This window comes from Callospermophilus lateralis, chromosome 5 (assembly GCF_048772815.1).
Source record: "Callospermophilus lateralis isolate mCalLat2 chromosome 5, mCalLat2.hap1, whole genome shotgun sequence".
Lineage (NCBI taxonomy): Eukaryota > Metazoa > Chordata > Mammalia > Rodentia > Sciuridae > Callospermophilus > Callospermophilus lateralis.
The window spans coordinates 89,301,219-89,322,332 of NC_135309.1; the positions used below are offsets into that span (position 1 = coordinate 89,301,219).

At 37.4% G+C, this 21,114-nt stretch overlaps 1 protein-coding gene across 1 annotated transcript in view; it reads left to right on the top strand.

The window, feature by feature from the left end:
- Nucleotides 1-21,114, top strand: part of Pcsk1 (proprotein convertase subtilisin/kexin type 1) — a 37,391-nt gene that overhangs the window by 1,819 nt on the left and 14,458 nt on the right. Inside the window, exons 2-8 of the mRNA XM_076856018.2 lie at nt 1,485-1,589; nt 4,735-4,845; nt 6,822-6,968; nt 8,932-9,008; nt 14,845-14,933; nt 17,766-17,938; nt 18,916-19,128. Of these exons, the coding sequence (XP_076712133.2) occupies nt 1,485-1,589; nt 4,735-4,845; nt 6,822-6,968; nt 8,932-9,008; nt 14,845-14,933; nt 17,766-17,938; nt 18,916-19,128 (915 nt within the window). The remainder of the gene's footprint in view (nt 1-1,484; nt 1,590-4,734; nt 4,846-6,821; nt 6,969-8,931; nt 9,009-14,844; nt 14,934-17,765; nt 17,939-18,915; nt 19,129-21,114) is intronic.

A 21,114-nucleotide genomic window follows, 5' to 3' on the forward strand; every position in this document is an offset into this window, starting at 1 on the left:
GAACAAACAGAAAGTGACAGATGGAACTACACTGGTGAGCACCATGGGCACCATGGAAATCTTGTATGTCCTGTGGAAAAAATAAAAACTGAAAATTTAATTCTGTATTTGTTGGGCAGCTACTGGCAGGCTCAATAGCCCTGGCAATAATTGTGTAGGAGATTGAAAGAGAAAGCAAAAAATAAATCTCTTCTTTTCTCACCTGTTAGTACCATACACACATCCAAACCTGGGAATATGGGAATTACTTTTCAAAATAAATAAGCATAAATCCAAAAAGTAAAATGCAATAAATAAGTGTTCTTGGTAGGATCTTTGTGATAAGGATGGTAAAGTCCCCACAATAATTTTAAAACAGTGAGTGGGGGGGCATCTATATTAACATATGATTTGCAATACTATCTTTCCTCTAGCCATTTCTAGTTAAAATTGCATTACTAAAACAAGAGTTTTAAAATTATAATTCTTTGTAAAAAGAAACTGATAGTGCTTTTCTGGATCTGTTTATTTTATTTTGTTTAGCATTCCTATGATTATACCAATTTAATATTACTCTCTTAAAATATTATTGCCTCAAGATAAAATTAAGATGAAGGTAGAGACAAAAACAGTTGAAGCAGAAACAGAGCCAAGAATCTGTGTTAAATCCTTATGGCTTCTGATCTTTCCCCCCCAACTCTGTCCATAACTTAGCAGTTATGCTGCCTAAGGTTCAGTCTTAGAGCTGGGCCTAGCATGTCTATTAAAAAAATTCCCTAGGTGATGAAAGCTACCTATTCCAATTTAAATAACATACTGCCTCTGAAATAAAGTGTTGTAAATTGTTTGGCTCTTGATTTAAAAAATGCAAAGTATCTAGAGAATTGGGGGGGGGCTTCAAATTTATTACTATTTTGTGTAAAGAGCTTAAAGAATAATGATCATAGTTCTAAATGGACCAAAAATGTTGTTAATCACCCACATACATACCCTAAGCTTGGATCTGCCCTAAATATGGCATGCTCTTCTTGAGAGTCTTGAATTAGTAGAAAATCAAAAGATCACCAAATAATAGCTTGTAACAATTATATCACTATGGACTTAATGACTGCATTTTATACCAACAATATCTTTGAATGTGACACTCACCGCAGTATAGAAAAGTCAGCTGACAGGATACATTTGACTCTGTGGGTATATTTAAAGAAACGTTTACCTATAAAATATCTATATACACAACTCCCTTCCACACTCTCTCAACAAGTTAGTTCTTCTAAAAAATGTGAAAAACAAGCATCATCAGTCCCCAAGTACACTTTGAACACAAGCAATAATGTCCTGAGATTCATTTCAAATCCTTTATCAGCGCCTTCCTTGTAAAGAAAAAAGCTAAATTCAAGGAATAAGAAATGGACTTAATAAAGTTTCATGTCTCTAAGTTAGTGTTTGAACTAATCCATAAGTACTTACTTGTGAAAATAGATTTTTATTTTAATTTTTTATAGATTGGATCACTTGAAAATCACTATTTATTCAAGCATAAAAACCATCCCCGAAGGTCTCGAAGAAGTGCCCTTCATATCACTAAGAGATTATCTGATGATGATCGGGTAAGTGTTGTGCATTTGTCCACAAACCAATACCCTGAATTGTCAGCTTTCTTTATGATTTCCAATGAGAACAAAAAGCAGTTTGCAAATGTGATTCTTTTTACTCTATCATAATTGTTTACCTGTAATGTTTCTAGGTTTTTTCCCAAGTGCTTATAACTACACATATAATAGCAAGATGGGATTGCATTAGTTGAGCTGACTAAAGTCAATAATGTATATATTCATTTATGTTATATTATTTACATTATGTTAATTATGTTGATTTTATATATAAATATTTTATTTTTAAATATTGAAAATCAGTTGTCAGTATTGAAAATTTTTGAGAATACAATCAACAAATTTCAATATGCACCTCTTATGTAGCAAGTTCTTTAATACCATGTGAGTATGCCAAAGACATGCAAGACCTCTACTTTCAGTAGCATTTCAGTATGACTGAAAAACATCCATGTTTCCACTACTATAACCATACTAGTGTTTGTGAGAGAGCTCTAAATCCATGTGTTTATGAGGTAGATACCTCCATAAATATTGTACTATTTGATTCAAACCATTTCATCTCTTTTCTTCTTGGTTTGTATACCTATTCATGGTAACAGCAAGAAATATCTAAAATGAATTTAGATAAAAATGGTAGGGACAATTTGAATACCTGCATAATTTATTTATTAATTTTTTAATCTATTTTCAGTTCAGCAAGTGTATTATTAGGAAGTGTTGACTACATTAGTAGTGTTGAAATTTGCATATGCATTGTGGCCTCTTCTCAAGACTGTGTCATACTGAGAAAAGTTTATTTTGGTTAGCCTATATCTGTATACATCATTTCAGTTGTCTAGAACACCATGGGAAATAAGTGAGGAATAGTAAGAGATATAAAATGTTTTCTCAGCTTCCTAAGGGGAAAAAAAAATATGAGTGTCAGTGGTGAACAGTTAAGGGTACATGGGATTCATGAAAACTATGAAGGAACTTGATGGTTTATTTTGCTTGAAACTTATAGAATTTTTAAAAATAAGACAAATTATAAGGGTAGTACATTATTGGGCCTTGGTCACCAGTGTTCAAATGTAAAACAAACAAACAAACAAAAACAACCTCACAGTAACAAACATCGATGTATCAGGACCATGGATAGCAAGCTTGCAGCTCCAGTAACACCTCTTGCTAGCTCTTTATGTCAAAATGCACACTGAACTTCATTTTAAAATTTTTCTTGTTCATTGACGTCTCCCTTTAGCCACACAAAGGCTGAGGGCTTATTGTTCTGGGGCTCTGGAAAGCAGATGGTTCTGGCACTCTAACTAGGCTTGGAGATTTCCTTCATTAATGCTCAAGGAGTTAAACTGACCTCCCCTCTCATTTTCATAGGAGAAATTGGTCAGAATCAAGTACATTGTTATTCTAACTCAGATTATCTCATGATAATGTACAGATGTCCCCACTCTGCTCTTCTTAACAGTTAATTATGAGGGAAAATTCCAAGGCATGATACAAAAATCTAAGAACTTACTCCCCAGTAAAACTTCATAAATTTTTTGTATAGTCCCATAAAAAATTAGCCCTAGAATAATTTTATTTTGGGATAAATCTTGAAACCACAGAATCTTGTATTAGAAGGTTGGACTACATGATTTTTAATGCTATTTCCAGTTCAAAAGTATTATTTACAATTAAGCACATGATACTTATTATATACATAATAAGAAGACACTGCCAATTTTCTCTGTTACATTTGGTCTGCTCTTCTAGATTAATATGCAATTCTGAGTTAATGACATTAATCATAACACTGTTTCCTACAATTGGATGTTTATCTGATCAGATGGCAGAGTGCCTCTTTTTATATTCCATTTTTAAAATTGCCTTTGATTTTCATTTTATTGCTCTTTTTAAATGAGTGATAATATTCTTTCAAATCAGCCCTATGAAATGCAGCAATAGTCTATCTTTATAAGTCTGCTAATGAAATATCCAACTGTGAGTGACCCTCTCCCACAAAGATTAGCACTTGTTCCCTAGCAGCCAGCTCCCAAAGACTGACTTAGATGACAGGCAGTGTATTCCAAGCATGGAGGTATTTTAAGCCAAAACAATTAAGCTTGAAAATACAAGCACTTTAAAAATAAATTATAGTGACTAATTTCTAGCTCTCCAGTCCCTCCCAGTGTTTATAATAGGTTTTCAGTATATTCCTAATTGAAAATTCAATACAAATTTAGTGGATGGTTTTATCCTTTAGCTGCAAATTATTTTTCAGTTCTTATTTTTGGATCTGACTCATGAGGACTCTCACATTGACAATACCCAACCACATACTGGACTGTCATGTATACAACAGAAAAGCTGTGTTCGGAGTAGGAAATAGTCATGTTGCCCAGCAAAATAAGAGTATAACACTGTCTCATAAGGCAGTCTCTCATTCTCTCAGGGCCTCAAGTATAATAGGATTAGGCCATAAATGTGGGCCAGGTAATTTTCGCATTGTCAGATCTCTTTGCATAATACATGAGACTGAATTAATGGCAAGTGTGCCTGGTCAGTAATGCTCATTCATCACCTCAGATCTGTTTCTCATATTAAATACTCTTAGGCAGGAGGCTGAAACAGAGAGGAACCAGAATTTCAAATTTGCAAAGACACTGTACCATTCTTGCCTTATGTAACATTTGTAATTTGTACCTTTTGCATGTAAAGAAAGAGAAATTAAGCTGTAAGAACACCATAACAGAAGTCTCAGTAGTCTCTTGTTGACTCATTCCATGAAAATGGACAAATTTTCAGCTAAAGAGTTCTGGAACTTCAATATAAAAATAGATATTATGGCCCATTTTCTGATGAAAGCAAGCTGAACTTTCACTTCCACTTTAACCACAGTGTAAATAATTTGAGGGAATCAACACTTCACTGATTGCTCTCCTCCCCCTAAAGATACTCTTTACTGTAACAGAGGAAATGTTCATCTCCCCTGTGAGCAATCCCTCCTTCTCACTGAGCTGCTAGTTTGATCTGTGGTCAAACAAAAACATTGCAGAGCTGCCTGAGTTCTGATGGGAAGGGTCCTAGAGATAGAGGGAAGATGATTTCACAGAGGTGGCTACTTGACTTTTTGATTTTATTGCTATAAAAATCCTTATAGGTGATATGGGCTGAACAACAGTATGAAAAAGAAAGAATTAAACGTTCAGCTTTAAGAGATTCAGCACTAAATCTCTTCAATGACCCAATGTGGAATCAGCAGTGGTATTTGGTAAGTAATTAAAGAAGGACTGTGTGGGATCTGGTCTTTTCATATCAGCTACACATTGGAAAATAGCGCCATCTCTATCTCCCTCTCCCCTACCCCCATGAGTGAGTGTGTGTGTGTGTGTGTGTGTGTGTGTGTGTGTGTGTGTGTGTGTGTGTGTGTTGGATGTGACAGAACTATGTTATCTAAAGATTAGGACTGACACTACCCTCTTAAGCTGGAATTTCTATTTTTCTGGGTGAGGGTGTCTGAAACAGCTCTTTATCTGTCATGAAAAAGAGAACTTGTCATCTTTTTGTCTTCTTAAGTTTATCTGCAAAAATCATATTTTGCCAGATAAGGGTCCTAAAAGCAGTATTCACAGTAAAAATCTCTTTTGGTTAAATTACTCTTAAGAAACCTCTAAATCACTCATAGAATACATTGAACATGATAGTTATATACAGCCATGAATGGCAATTCTTACTTGCTACAGGTGAGGATATCTGAATAAGGCTAAAGGAAGGAACACAAGGAAAGTCTGTTTGCAAATGTCTAGATTTGCACACTGTTCTACCTTTAAAATACTTACCGAATCTTTATAGGTGTGTGGGCAGTGAGTGGAGAAATTGTAATTGATGCTGCTTGCCTGCAGGGTGTTCTCTTTTCTGTTTTAATGTTAAACCTCTATAGAAGTAATACATGTTAATAGAAGTATTTGCTGCTGAAAATATCATAAAAGACAATTTTCCACAACAACTGTAACCTAAGGGTTAGACACTTTTGTTGCATAATGAATGGGATAGGGGATCAGTTCCTCTTGCTATTCTTTTCACATAAGCAACAGTTGCTCATTGCATCAAAAGACACCTATCAGTCAATGCTTGTGCATTTACAATGTGCCCAATACTAGTATGTTTGACATAAATTAACTCATTTAGTTTTCACAAACACCTTACGTTGTAAATCTAGTAATTATGCCATTTAATAGGAGAAGAAACAGAGATGTTGTCAAGTTGAATAATTTTCTGAAATCAAATGATGGTGGGCCATGATTCATGACCCCAGAGGTCACACTCTTAACACCAAACTCTCATTGCTCCTGCAATTGACACACAGAACTTCTTCCTAACTTTGGATAGCAGTTTATGTGTGTTTCCAATCTCCTGTGATTCAGCTTCACACTAGCTTGTTGAATTCTTGATTTCACCTTTTTATGAGGCTCATTCACAAGGGGAAAATTCATTCATTGACACTTTTGATTGTTGTACTTATGAATTTCCTACTGACTCCTGGTACCTGGCACTCTTCTACTGTGTCTCTCACATACTTGGAAGTACACTTATATCTGTGCTCCCTTGTTACTCAGTTTTTCTCCAATATAGTCGTACATACTATAACAGCAAAATTATTTGAAAAGAAAACCCTAAATCTCCTTTCACAGATATTTATTCTGTAAAACACTCATGCATGGAAATTTACAATTAAGTTACAATTACTGATGAGACCGCATTCTCCTGAACATTCCACATTTTTATTTTTCTTCCAGAGGAAAAGTTCTAAAACATCCATGAATGACTTTGCATCTGACAATATAATGAGAATTTAGTATGGCAACGGAGGCTCAGGACTTTGGGGAGATGGAAACACAGGTCATCAAATAAATCTTCAGTAGATGAAAAGCTTGATCATGTTATTATAAAAGAAATAAACTTAGAGGCAAACTTCTTTGAATTCATATAGTTCAAAGAGAAGTCACATAGGATGATTCATGCTTTCAAGTGATTTTCCATTGGGATAGTTGGGAGAAGAGGAGCACTCTGATGATTTGATTGGCCCTACCCTCCACTTTGTTTTTCATTTCACCTAATTGCCTTCTTCTGAATAGTAGAGTGACCCAAGGTAAAAGAAAGATAGGTCTCCAGATTGGAGTTTAAGTATCCATTTTATAGCAAGCAAATCATGATTTTACCAATGCTTTCATATTTTGCTTTTGTTAGCAAGATACCAGGATGACTGCAGCTCTGCCCAAGCTGGATCTTCATGTGATACCTGTTTGGCAAAAAGGCATTACAGGCAAAGGAGTTGTTATCACTGTACTGGATGATGGCTTGGAGTGGAATCACACAGACATTTATGCCAATTATGTAAGTCTGCCATCCCATGACTCTGACTTAGGAAGCTGTCTATAAGCATCTTCTCCATCCCTTCAAAGGAGATGGTGCTCTGATATTAGTCCTTGGCATGGTGGCTGATGAAAGGCTTTTCTCCTTCCTTCACCCTCATTTTAGCTCAACTTGTTTTGAACTTGTTTTTTATCAGTAGACACTGGAAAACAGTGGGGTCAAGGCTTATACAAGACCACATGTGTTAGGGAAGGGAGGTGGGAGTACCTACCCCAATTAATTGAAAGTCATTTATTGGATTAAAAAATTGTGGGGTGGAGATACACACACACACACACACACACACACACACACACACACAATGGAGTTCTCAGAAATTTAAAAAATGAAATTACAGCTTTTGCTGGTAAGTGGATGAAAATAGAGAATATCATGCTAAGTGAAATAGGCCAAACCAAGAAACTCAAAGGTTGAATATTTTCTATTATAAGCAGAAATTATAGTAAAATAAAGGAAAGGGGGTAGGAAGGAACAAGATTATCTAAAGAATCAATCAAATACAAATCAATGAATGACCAAAGGAATTCTAGTGGAGTGGAGGGAAAATGGAAAGAGAAGGAAGGTTGAAAGGGAAAGGGGGGAGGGGAAAGGGGGAATCATGTACCGGAATTGACTTCCATGCATGTATGAGTTTGTTGGGATGAATTCAACTATAATGTATAACCATAAAGCTATAATAAATAATAATGATAATATTTATTGCCATGGGAAGATACACACACACACAGACACACACACAGACACACACACATACACACACACACACACACACACATATATATAAAATATTATGTGAAAGAGCAACTTTAAAATGAAATATATGTAGTGTGATCCTACTTTTGTAAAATAATTATAAAGTTTGCTGAATAAGTGAGTGGAAAAAAGTCACTCAGACTATGAGCCAGCCTTCTTTGGGGAAAATAAAGCAACCAAATCAAGCCTAATGTCTTCGATCATTTTCACAGTTTTCTTCTCATATCCTTTATGGGTTAATATCCCTGACACTGTGAATGTTATTCTTTCCATGCAAATTCAAACAGAATACTACGCAGTGTGAAAATGCCAAGTAAGAAAGGAAAGCTTTACTAGAAATTAGAAAATAAGTAATTTAAAACTATATGCTAAATTGTTTAGGAAGTTTATAACTTGAGCCCAATAATATATCTTAGGTCTTTATGTCAGGGTGGTGGACATTTCATCTATAAGATTGTCTTTTGTCTTTCTCTCATCCTTTATACCTATCTGGCATTCCCCAGTCACTGCTCAAGCCAAAGAGCAAAGGAAAAGGGAAGAAAAAAAAAAGAGATGAAAATGGATTATCACAAGGTACTAATTGGGAAATATTGAAAGACATGGAAAACATTGAGAGGTAGCAGTAGTGGTGAAAGAACTCCTACATGGGAAACTTTAAGTGTGTCGATTTGGTTGGAAAGGGGGTTGGATCTGGAAGCTGGTTTCAATTTCAAGCACATTCTCTTGTATTAAATTGCATTTCCTTTTAGGGAGAGGCTGAAAGAGACCATATGGACCTGAGCCTCAACTCACTGCCCCCTCTTTTCATCTAGTCATAAGATACAAGAGTCAAAGTGTCACTAGCTAGTTCTATGGCTTTAATTAAGTCATTCAACTTCTCTGGGACTCACTATTCTCATTTGAAAATTGAGATGACTAAACCCAGTAAACTAATTTTTTCCCCCTAGCTCTGTCAGCATCTATGAGCTAAGGGTTTGGTAACACTCAAGCCAGTTGGATGCTGGCTCTCTTTGCTGTGCTCATCATCACTGTCCAGTTTGTGTGTATAATAAATGTTCAGTGATTAGGCTAGAAACTATCTGCCCAAATGGGAAGAGGCAATGGAGAAGACTCAGGAAGTGCTTTTTTTTTCTTTAATGATGTTACAGTGTTATTTTTATTGTCTCTTTAGGATCCAGAGGCTAGCTATGATTTTAATGATAATGATCATGATCCATTTCCCCGATATGATCCCACAAATGAAAACAAGTGAGTAAATGTGCATTTTGGGGGGAATAAAGTAACTTAAAATGTTTTTTATCTTGTTTGAGAGAATTATACTATAAATTTGGTCCACATTTCAGCTCTCAGGAAATGTTAATGTATATCATCCATATCGAAATACGTTGTTGCTTTTAAACCCAAAGCTTTTGTTTTTATATTCCTTTTAGATTCTAGAACAATAATTAAACTTCATATTTACGATATTCTCCTTCTTATATTCTGAAATTCTTCCATCATGTGTGACTGAATACTTACAGCTTCAGAAAGAATGCTTGAGACATAAAGGGTACAAACTTCGTGTTCTCCCTGTCTCCTATAAATTCCTCTGTGAATCTTTGTGCTATTAGCAATATGCTTAATGTTAGTCACGAACAGAAATATATGTGAATAAATACATGCGAATAAATCCCCACAACTTTGTATGGTGGTTAAAACCACCCTCATCAGTTCCCCAGTAGAGCCTGGCCAGATAACAGACAAGAGAGCTGCAGCTGAGGCCTGGCCCCAAATCCAACACAGTCTCCAGGGCTTTGAAGCAGTTAGTAACCTGCTCCAAATTTCTACTGGTCATAAAGGCAAAGGAAGAGAAAAGAAACAACATTGGACTCCTAGATTATTATCTGCTCATTGCAGCCACAGAGATGAGGGAGGCCATAAGTCAGTCCTTTCAAAGCAAGAGGCCAAAGAAAGAGCCAGAAGCTGGGGACTTTTAACCCTCTTTCCTAATACCAGAGAAATTTCATCCTACAGGCCTGTGGTCTCAAAGTGTCCATCCCTTTGTGGGAATTCATCTTTATCCATACTGATATCTCTCACAAACCCATGGAAACATTCAAACTTTCCTTTTCATTTTCCCCACCAACAAGAGTTCACATCAAAATAAACCAAATCCAAGGTCAAAATTAGGGGTTTGTTCTGTAAATGGTGATGGAAAGAACAAAGCAACTAAAAAGCTCTTGGTAGTTGTTACACAAAGTACTTCCCTTTTTCTTTGATGACTGTTTACTGATTTTATATATATATATATATATATATATATATATATATATATATATATATATATATATATATTTGGTTGTAGATAGACACAATACCTTTACTTTGTTTATTTATTTTTATATGGTGCTGAGGATTGTGCTAGGCAAGCTCTCTACCATTGAGCTACAACCCCAGCTTTGGATTCTTTACCAATATGGGTTAGTCAAGTCAGTCTCTGTCTGTCTGTCTCTCTCTCTCCCTTTTTTTCAACATGTGGACAGAGCATTAATATTTACCTAAAGTTCTTTCTCGCTTTGGATGGTCTTCACTCCAGAAGGCCACCATACCCCAAAAGGGAGGCTGAGCACATGGACTTGACTTCAATGTCTGGGTGCATATTTCTTCCTGGAGGGGTAAAAGGTACAACTTCTTTAAGTACCATACATTTCTTCAAGGATATGAGTAAAAAGTTCACCATTAATATCTTTAGAGATTAGAACATTCCAGTAACAATATAATAGGAATCACTGGAAGGGCACTCTTGGAGGACAGTGAAAATGTCTCTGGAATGACAGCAGGACCCCTGGACAAACTTTTAGCCACTTTCCTGGGTCAGGATAGTGCAGAGCCAGCAGGAACACTTGCTCTTTTGGAACGCAGCCTTCTAATGTCAGCCTAGCTGATAGTTATGACTTGCTAATTATCAGTGTAGAGCATGACCTTGAGGAAATCATTTACCTCACTCTGCCTCTACTTTTTTTGTGTCTCCTAAAATTGGAGTTAAGGCACCTACACCCCAAATTTCTGAAAGGAACTCCCTAAGTAAATGAGAAAGAAGTACATAGAATTCATGGGCACCTGCCTTAGAATGGGGTAAAAAACAATAGCTTTTTATTTCATTGGAATATTTTTTATAATAATAATAGCTTTTATTCTACCTTGTCATTAAGACCAACAGGAAAATCTGCTTGAAGCAACATGGGTGCAGCCAAGAAGACTTAGCTAGAGGTGTCAGCCTCTTTTTTAGTTAATGTATCATCTTCTCAGGTAGATCCTGGGTGTGGTCCCAGGATCCAATTGGGTGATAACTTGTGTAGTGGCTGCATAGTAAGTAAGTGAATACTTGGTGAGATAATATTTTCTGGAGTATTCCTTGTCAAAATAAGAGGGACTCAGACCTTGTGTTAGTCATGTTGGCATTACTGTAACAAATACCTGAGATAAATGAACTTAAAAGAGGAAAAGTTTACTTGGGCTCACAGTTTTGGAGCTTTTATTCCGTGGTCAGTCAACTGTTGCTTTGGGGCCTGTAAAGTCAGTTTATCAAAGTAGATAGTAAGTGATACCACAAGCTGCTCAATTCATGGTTACAGAAAGCAGAGAGAGAGAGAGAGTACATCCCATAGTCCCTTTGAAGGCATGCCCAAAGTCACCCAGAACCTCCCTTCTTCCACCATCTCCCAGTAGCACCAAACTGGGGACAGAGACCTTAACACATGGGCCTTGGGAGATAGTTCAGATCCAAACTATAACAGACCATCTTCTTCCCTAACCACAAAAGGAGGATTCTCCAAGAACAACATTTATAATAGCTACATTTTCCCCAACTCAGGGAGCTCCAAAATCTCTACATAAGCATTGCTTGCTGTGGACCTTCCACATGACATGGAGTTAACATGGCATAGCCCAATGGTTAAGAACAGACTTTGGATCTTGATTTCAATCAAATCTTAGATCTTCCACTTAACCATCAAACTATCTTGCATAAATTCTTTCTGCTTACGTTTTAATCCTCTTTTGAAAAGGGATAACTATTGGGTTATTATGGGGATTAAATCAGCTTGGACACTGCCTGGTACATAGAAAAATAATCAAATGACTATTGAGATAATGATAATGATGATGAAGAAGATGATAATGAAGAAGGTGATGATAATGTTAATGACAAAGATGACGAAGATGATGTCAACTATGGCATCTCACATAGCAACTGAGATAAACCTTATTTCAGTGAGAAATCAGAATGACTGGAAAAGTATCTGATAGGAGAAGAAGGAGAGAAAAGTCAATTTTCTGAGCAAATTCAGAATCTGCTATTCAAAAATGACACAATGAGCAACTATCAGTGTCCTGTTGACTATCAACCAAAAAGATAGCATCCCTATCATTTATCAGAAGATACAATAAAAAACAGAGTCACTCTTTTAGCATGTTATCAAGCATAAATCCCTAAGATTTAGAAAATGAATTCCATTTTGTTAGCTTTTATAGCAATAGGAGACCTATTATCTCCCAATTCCAATGGCATTATCTCTCCCAACACCTCTATTGCTGCTATTCTTTATTACTATGTAAATCAGACTAACAGAGCCATATTTAAATGCTCCTCTGCAAATCAAAAGAGGAGTCACTAAATAATAAAATCATAAAAGTACAGGTAACTCTTACTATTAAGCTGGCATGAATCTGCATTCAGTATTTCAGTGTTTCAATACCAATTATAGATTATTTTCCTGGTTAAATAGCATGTGTGACAGGGATATTTTAACCAGAATAATAGTAGTCTTTAAGTATCTTGTAGAATAGTTTTTAAAGATCAATTTGTTTAAACGCCAGTTACTACCATTGTTCTAAGTTAATGGAGGGTTTGTTTATCTCAGCTCCTGACTTAGGAAAGAAAAAGAACTGTGGGTCTATGAAGAATGACATAGACATACTTTGATAAGGTCTTCCCTATTTCTCAGTATGTGGAGGTGGGAAGTGAGGATGAGAAGAGAAAACATAATCAAGCTATATTTGTACCATGATCCTACTGCTACTTTTTATTAGAAAATACATTCCTATGTGTACTAGTACATAAAGAGATAAATAATAGGGAGTGTCACATTACATCTTTTTTTTTTCTTTTTTTCTTTTTTTTTTTTGGACAGAGGCACAATGCTGGAGATGTTTGTCAACAGACTGAGTCTATTGGCTCAATCTGGAAACTTGCAATTTTGCTATCCTGAGCCTTGTCTCCCCTTCTATATAGATGGAGATACAAGCAGTGGTGACTCAGAAAGCACCTTTCTCAGAGGATGACAACTGAATTTCTCCTTTTACAAAGACAAAGAGCTAATCTCTCAGCAAAGTATTAGGTGTCTTCTATGTGTTCTGATGTGTACACATTTTTCAGAGAATGGTCAGGACATTTTCAGTGGCAAGGGAAAGAATCCTAACTAATAGATTAAAGAAAAACAGGGGCTGACAAATTTTTCACCCAAGGGATGCTGTAGCTTGCAGTGTTGCAAGATACAGAAGCTCAAATAAGGTGTCCTTAGGACAGTAACCCACAATTTATTTTCATTCCCTGGTTCTGCTTACCACCACTAACTTACGTTACTTCTCAATATAATATTGCCTGGCAGCAAGAGCTGCATGGCTCTCCTAGAACTAAAGTTCAAGATTTCCAAGAAAGAATGCAGTTCTCATTCCTAGCATCAGCATCAATCTTTGAAAGATGTCTGAGAGAAGGGGCCTTAGTACCGAAAGAATCACAAGGAGTTAGGAGGGCTGTTTCCTCAAAAGGGAAAAATGCTAGCATTCAAAAAAGAAGCAGATGTCTGCCTCCAGGAGGAACACCTTGAATTAAAGCAAACTGTATTGCTCTGACTTGAATTCCTATACACTATTAAGATGAAGAAGCAGGAATATTTTTTAGTGGAAAGAGACCAGAAAATCGTCTTTCAAACTTCATGAAAAAAAAAAGATAAATTAAGCAGAATTATTATTTTGGATGGCCAAGTCAACCTAGGATATTAGTATTCCGTGCCAGGTGGAATTAATAGATGGCTAGTGTAGCATTGTCTACCGTTGGTGGTGTCTGGCATTGTGGCTCAGAGGTAGTCCTTCCTTTTCTTCCCTCTATATCAGCATATCTGATCAGTGACTCCACAAGTCACCAGGGGCTTTCACACCACTCCCAGGTGTTTCCACAATGAAATAAATTCATAAAATGAATTCACATGAACATATTCTTACTTATTGGCCTTCCTGATTTGAGCTGGTGATGGGACAAAACAATTATTATCACCAGAATTTCAGAATGGATGCTGTAGTTCAGGTGGAGTTAGGCATGTTTTAGAGATGGATTTCCCCCACCAAGTATTCTGAAATCATCAATTGTCATCTTTGTTGATTGAAAAACAAGTCTTTTTTAGGCTTCTGGCTATAGTCAGAGTTGTGAGAGTTCCCTGTTTCTCAATTAGTCTGTCATGTCCTGAGAAAATGTCAGAGTCTTCTTAGTACCAGAAAATCCCCAGAAGTCTTATTGTGATATATGGTTAGAGGAGAGAGGGGGAGGGCTTATGGGGGATTCTTCTGTCATATTTTACTAGGGCTAGTCCAGGGTAACCTAATCCAAAGTAATCACTAGGAGGGAATTTGAGGTGCCACTTCACTACCAAAAAGTAAGAGGAAGGAGTCATGTCTGAGGCATTGCTGCTGAATGAAAGAATTCTCGTTGCAGTATCAATAGTTGCACTTTTTGGGTCCCTAAAATATGCCAGCCACTGTTTTAAGTACACTACATAAATATCTCCTACAATTTTCACAATAACCCTTTGAAGATAAGTGATTGACCCAAGTCACACCACTGGTTAGTGCCAAAACCAGAATTTGAACTCACAATACTTTGACCCTAGTGCCTGTACCTTTTATCTGCACATAATTTTTTATAATACTGGTTTAAAAAGTCAATAAGAAGTCTGACAAAAAGCTAATATATTCATGTACCGTGGATTCATATGCAAAATAAACATTTTTCCTTAATTAAGGTTTATAATTCTTACTTTTTAATTCTCAGACATGGGACCAGATGCGCAGGAGAAATTGCCATGCAAGCAAATAATTACAAGTGCGGGGTTGGAGTTGCATACAATTCCAAAGTCGGAGGTAAAGTTCCTGTAGTTGGGCACTTTAAGTTGAAGCTTGCATTACCTGCTGAAAATGGGTAAAGGAGACATTTCAACTACCAGAGGAAGAAGTGCATTCTGTGTAAAATTTGCTGAAGGACTAAGGGTGACTTGTAAGCCAATCAATGGATCTAGATTCCGAGAAAATGGATAGCTGAATATAGCCTATACATCTTCACAGGGAAAATAATATAATTGTTCAATAGCATTTGAATTAAATCTAATTTGTTCTATGTTCTGATTTAGGAGGGATATTATTGAACACTTTCTAATGGAACAGAATGAGGAAGTAAATTTAAGCAGACATTCCCTGCCTCTCAATTCTGTATATTTTTTTTTTATTTTGTACCAAAGAATAGCTGCAGAAGAAAAAAAAAAAGTAAAGCACATACACATTATTTTAGCCAAAGGTTACCTATGATGACAAATATATAGAATCTCTATTTGTTTTAGTCAATTTTCTTATGGAGAAAGCCCACTAAGTTAATTGGGGGACATTTTAATTAAAGAAACTATATACATGAGTTAGAGGAAACCAACAATGGAATAACAAATACTGATCCTATTACCTTTAGGCCCAAGGGAACAAGGAGAAGGAGGGTCAGTGGAAAGCAGGGAGAGAAATTTTTGGTCATAGAGAACCACTGAACAGGAGCTTTGCCCCTGTACACACCAGGAGCTACATCCAGGCAGGGAGGATCCAGGGGAATAAGACCTCACTCTCTTCTTAGCCCACCTTTCCACTGGTTTCAGAGAGCCCTTTTGATACTGTGGATGTTCTAATAGAGCAGGGTAGGGAGGGAATCTGCAGGGACAGAGAAGATAAAAATTGCCCTCTCCCTTGAAGCTCTTCCTGCCTCAGGGTTTCAGGATGATTAGGTTATGGATTCCTTTTTGAAAACCCAAATAAATATTCAGGATGTATATTTATTTGGTTTCTAAAAAGAAATCCATATCCAAATTCAAGATATAACTAGAGTTTAATAAGTTTTTATTATAATTGACATGCTCTACAAGTTACCTTGTTTGTATAGTGATAGTTTTTGAAAACCAAACTAATCTCAAGCTTTATTGTACAACTGTAAAAGTCAGAGATAAGAAGAATATAAATGGGGGAGGGATATGGTTGATATATAGGTATCATATATGTGTATATATATCACTACTACATGAGACTCATATTTTAAGTATCATTCTTGATTCTTTTGATCATGTCCTCTCAGAGTGCTGTGCTAATTCAAAGAAAATGAAAGCAGACACAAGAATTATGTAACCAACTAGAAAAAGAATTTGCTTTTCAAGTTCTAATGAACTAAACAGCTATAGTTTATTAAAGAATCACCTGATACTTCATTTTTTCAGTGAAAGAATCATAAGAAAATTTCTTAAGGTGACAAAAGCTAGTTGTGGCAGTGTAGAACTGAGAAATAATACTTCTGATTCATACCCTTTTGATTGTTTTCATTAGTACAGTCTTTGATGGTCTAGCCCCAATTTGAATAATAAATTTCATTTTCTAGGTACCACCATCTGTCAATCACTTACCCTACATACCTATTATAAGTAGTGTATCCTGTGAGTAACAGGATAGATTTGGGTCCAGATTTTTAGAGTTTAAATCCTGGTCCCCACTTTTAAATTGTGTGGTCTTGGATAAGTCAATGTATCTCTTTGTTCTCAGTCCCTTCACCTATAAAATATAGAGAATTATAGCACCCATTGCTAATGGTAGTTATAAGCATAGAAGAGGACATATGTCTAATGCCTATGTAATGGTGACTGCGTATAAATATCCTCAATGCATATTAGCTCTTATTATCATTAATATTTTACAGTTGAAGAAACTGAAGTACAACAATTAGAAAACAGAGCTGGGTTATTTTTTCTTTTTCTTCCAAATGTATTTTTAAGTAACTATTGTTGTTGTTTTAGCAAATATGACTTTCACTGATCATGTCAGTTATATGCTGTTTTACTTTGGCTCCATAATGAATAATAGTATGAAAATCTAAGGCTGTGAGCTCCATTGCATTATTAGCCTGAAATTGCTTTTCCCTTCCTGGCTCTTGAATTCATGAGTCTGATGATGGCCGACAGCCTGTTGGAAAGCACATGTTTGCCTTTTCCTGATGAAAAATGATTCCCCCTCAGGAGTGAAATCCATGGCAATGATTTCATCCTTGAAATGATTTAGAAGAAAAGGAAGCATGTTCCTTTGCAAACACATAAAAGAATGGCCTCTGGGTTATTTTTAATCAGTGCTTAGAAACAAGAGTTCTTTCCCTATTTGTTAGTTTCCTATTGTGGACAGATCTTTTCAGTCTGCAGCTTCCTGTACAGGGGCCTTTGTATGGCACAGACTGGACCATAGCCACTCATGTACACTCATGAGCAGGTGTGTTGAGGGAGGGCTGTTGATGGTTTTTCCTGAAACCTATTAGGTGATTTTGTTGGGGTGATGGAGAGTAGGAAGACATTTGTAATTGCCAGCAAACATATCCATTCCTCTTATTCAAGAATGCTACTCCCTTTCAACCTCAGGGGTATTACTCGGAACAGAGCCTTGGGTGGGACAAAAAACACAGCTGTTTCAAAGTGCACAGCATTATCTCTAAAGGGCAGACAAAAAAAGTTTATAGAAGCACTGACATTTCCCTTCCTTTTGTGTTGTCAGTAGCTGGGTCACAGGTGTTGGGAAACTCAGAGCTTATCTTTTTTGATTCTTTTGAGAGTCCTTTAAAGATATGAATTTTAAGGCCATCGTGTTTTTCAGTATGTATATACCTTTATGTTTGTTTTCTTCTCTGCTCAGGCATAAGAATGCTGGATGGCATTGTGACTGATGCTATTGAGGCCAGTTCAATTGGATTCAACCCTGGACATGTGGATATTTACAGTGCAAGCTGGGGCCCTAATGATGATGGGAAAACCGTGGAGGGTCCTGGCAGATTAGCCCAGAAGGCTTTTGAATATGGTGTCAAGCAGGTGAGATGTTTAACCCAGATGCATGAGATTAAACCCACCTATTAGGATATGAGAAGGGAAGAATACTTAGGTTTTATGGAAAGAAAGGCTGACAAATTTCGTGACACAGCCCTTCACAATGTTAAATGCAGTTCGAGAACCAAATCATTTCTCAGGGATGGAAGTTCAGGGTTAAGAGAGTTTCCCTGCTTGGGTCTGACATTGAAGAAAAATTCATTACTTTAGGATATTTACTTTGAAATCCTTCTAGACAATCTTCCTCTCTCATTTTCCTGCTACTTTGGGGTCTTTCACTAGGTAAGCTAATACCCAGATTCTGAAAATGCATTCTTGAATACAGCAACCTGCTTCCTCTGGCTCAGCACACACCCCTGCAGTACTTGTGCATCATTTGTCACTTGGGTTTACTGCCTTCTTTCACAGATTCTAAGGCCTTGAACTCTACAGGATGAGAGTAGAAACTTCGGAGAGCACAAATTGAAAAATCATAGAAAGAGTGGCCTTGACGAGTTACATTCAATTGAAGAGTTCCTTTTAAAGCAGCTGCAAAGCAGATATGAATAATGCCTGATTTTTTCATTCTATCAGTCAGCCAGAAGATTCAGGCAGAAAGAAAGAGGAAGTTCAAAGATTCGAGTGCAGTGACATAAGCCAAGAGAAGAGTGAAAAATTACTAAAGAATGCTGAAGTCCAGATTATGAATCTGCAGAATTAAAATAGAAAAAAAAAAAGTGTTTGCTGAGCCCCACTTCAGAAGTGGCCCACAAGACCAGAGGCTTGAAGGGCCAGAGTCTCGTGATTTATAATACAGTCTCGTGAGATTTCCAGTGTGCCTGCTGGGGACCTAGGGTTAAATACAAATCCCCCAAATTTGTCTCTGAGAACTTCACGAATGCATTTGTTGGGGATTTTAATGGGGTTTAATAGTGATCTCAGTAGATAATAATAGATGTTGTCCATTGTGGCTTTTCTTTTAGGGGAGACAAGGGAAGGGCTCCATCTTCGTCTGGGCTTCTGGGAATGGGGGGCGTCAGGGAGATAACTGTGACTGTGATGGCTACACGGACAGCATCTACACCATCTCCATCAGCAGTGCTTCCCAGCAAGGCCTATCGCCCTGGTACGCTGAGAAGTGCTCCTCCACACTGGCCACCTCCTACAGTAGCGGAGATTACACTGACCAGCGAATCGTATGTTGCTTTTGTCTAACTCTCTCTGCCTGGGGAGGAGAGCACGCCTTGCACTCACAATGATCCTCCTAACTGACCTTTGGTGGAATTGATTTGCTTAAGTTTGATGTCTCTGTCGGGAAGACTCATGCTTACTCACTTGCAAAGGCTGGCATATATTGGGAAGTTTTCTCTCCAGAGATAATGACACTTCTGCCAAGATGATCTTCCCTCTCTGTCATTTTAAAACTCAGCTCTGAGAAGTCACCAAACCTGTCATTACACACAGCTGAGACTCTAAATGTCTTTTCTGCTTGTCTGATGCTTCCCTGGAAACAGCCTGAAAAGAGATTTCAGGGCTGTAGGGGCTTTATCACCCTTGTACTTGCTGATCCTTTAATAGCAGGGATATAGACTGACTTGCCCTTTAGCAAATGATAAAAATACAGAGTCTACATTGGCGATGTCTCCTGTCTGCAGGAAAAAATAACCGTGTCAGTTTTCCCTGAGGTGAACTCCTCAGCCTCTGGGTCCAAAGCTCAGGCTGTATGCTCAGAGAGCTCCTCCAGCCCACGCTTGCTAGTGCCTTCACCTCCATGAGTCACACTGCCAAGAGCGATTATTGGATCTCCCTTCAAGGGCACAAAGATGAAGGGCCATTTCTCGGTTTGGGGAACAAAGAGAGGCACTTTTAATTTAAAAATTTAAAGTCTCAGATTTAACTCTGGACACATAAAGAACCCACTAGCTAAAGTATATAGGTCCTAATCTCAGTAAAATAGCAGGGCATGATCCAATTAGATTGTGGGTGACTGCCATAATAATTACTTCGAAATGCGTGCACAAGTCTCATTTATAGCATCTTAGCAGAACTGTCAACACTAACGTCTTCTTCATACAGGATCACTGTTTTGTAACTCTGTTGTTTCTGTGACAGTTTAGGCAGTAATGCTGTGTGGTCTCCACTTGAAAGCACTGCCCTCCCTCTCATGTCATCTTCAGTTGCTTGAATAATAGGCAGTGACATTCAACCCAATGGTTCTCTATGGCAGGCACAGTTCAGAGCCTTTGAGACAGGCATATCAGACATCTGCCCCACTTGTGTTCAGAGCCCCTGGCTCTTGCCATTTCCTTGGGCATACACAGCTGTCTTTAGAAAATGGCCTGTTATACCTTTTAGAATCACCGTTTGATAGACTGCTCTTCATCTGGGCCAAAAGAATGGGGAAGATTTTCCACGTTCATAAAGATTCCCCCCACCCCAAACCAGCCCTGGGAGAGACAGCTGGTGGATTCTATTTGAGACAGTTGCAGTAGAGGAGACTTTTCTTACGCAAACCTCTTCCCCAGCACAGTCATCTCTGGGGGCTTATTTGCGTCAACAGGTAAAAAGGGCAACTTTGCTTCCGTTGCTCTCTGAGGAGCAGAGCCACCATAACTTGAGAAATTCAGAGACTCCAAGCAGGAAGCCAAAGGAGGTGATAATAGAACAAATTATTTTTTTACACCTCCCTCCCACACATTGAAATCTCTCGCTAAGAACTGTAGTGCTGTAGCCTGGGTGGGGGTGCCTTGTTAGTAATTCTTTGGCTCAACTACTTGTTAAGCTATCAGTGCAAGGGTTCTTAAAGCAGACTGAATGAAAGTCTTTCTGCTTTCTTCCCTTTATCTCTGTAACCTTCATTACCCTAAAGAAAGCCTACATAATTCCTGATATGCAATAATATTGCATTTCCTAGGCAGGATCTCACTCAAACCTCAGAATAGGAGTCAGGAAATGTAAATATCATTTTACAGATGGGAACCAAGTGACATGCCCATGGAATACATCTAATACATAGCAGTTCTAGAATGTGAACCAGAACTAATCCAGCACACTTTTTTATTTTTAAAACACACCATTTTCAACAAAGTGCAAATGGAGACACTAACTCAAAGATGTCAAATCTAGTCCCAGAGCATGAAAAACTACACACTAAGCAGATCCTGTGCAAGTAGCTCAAGATC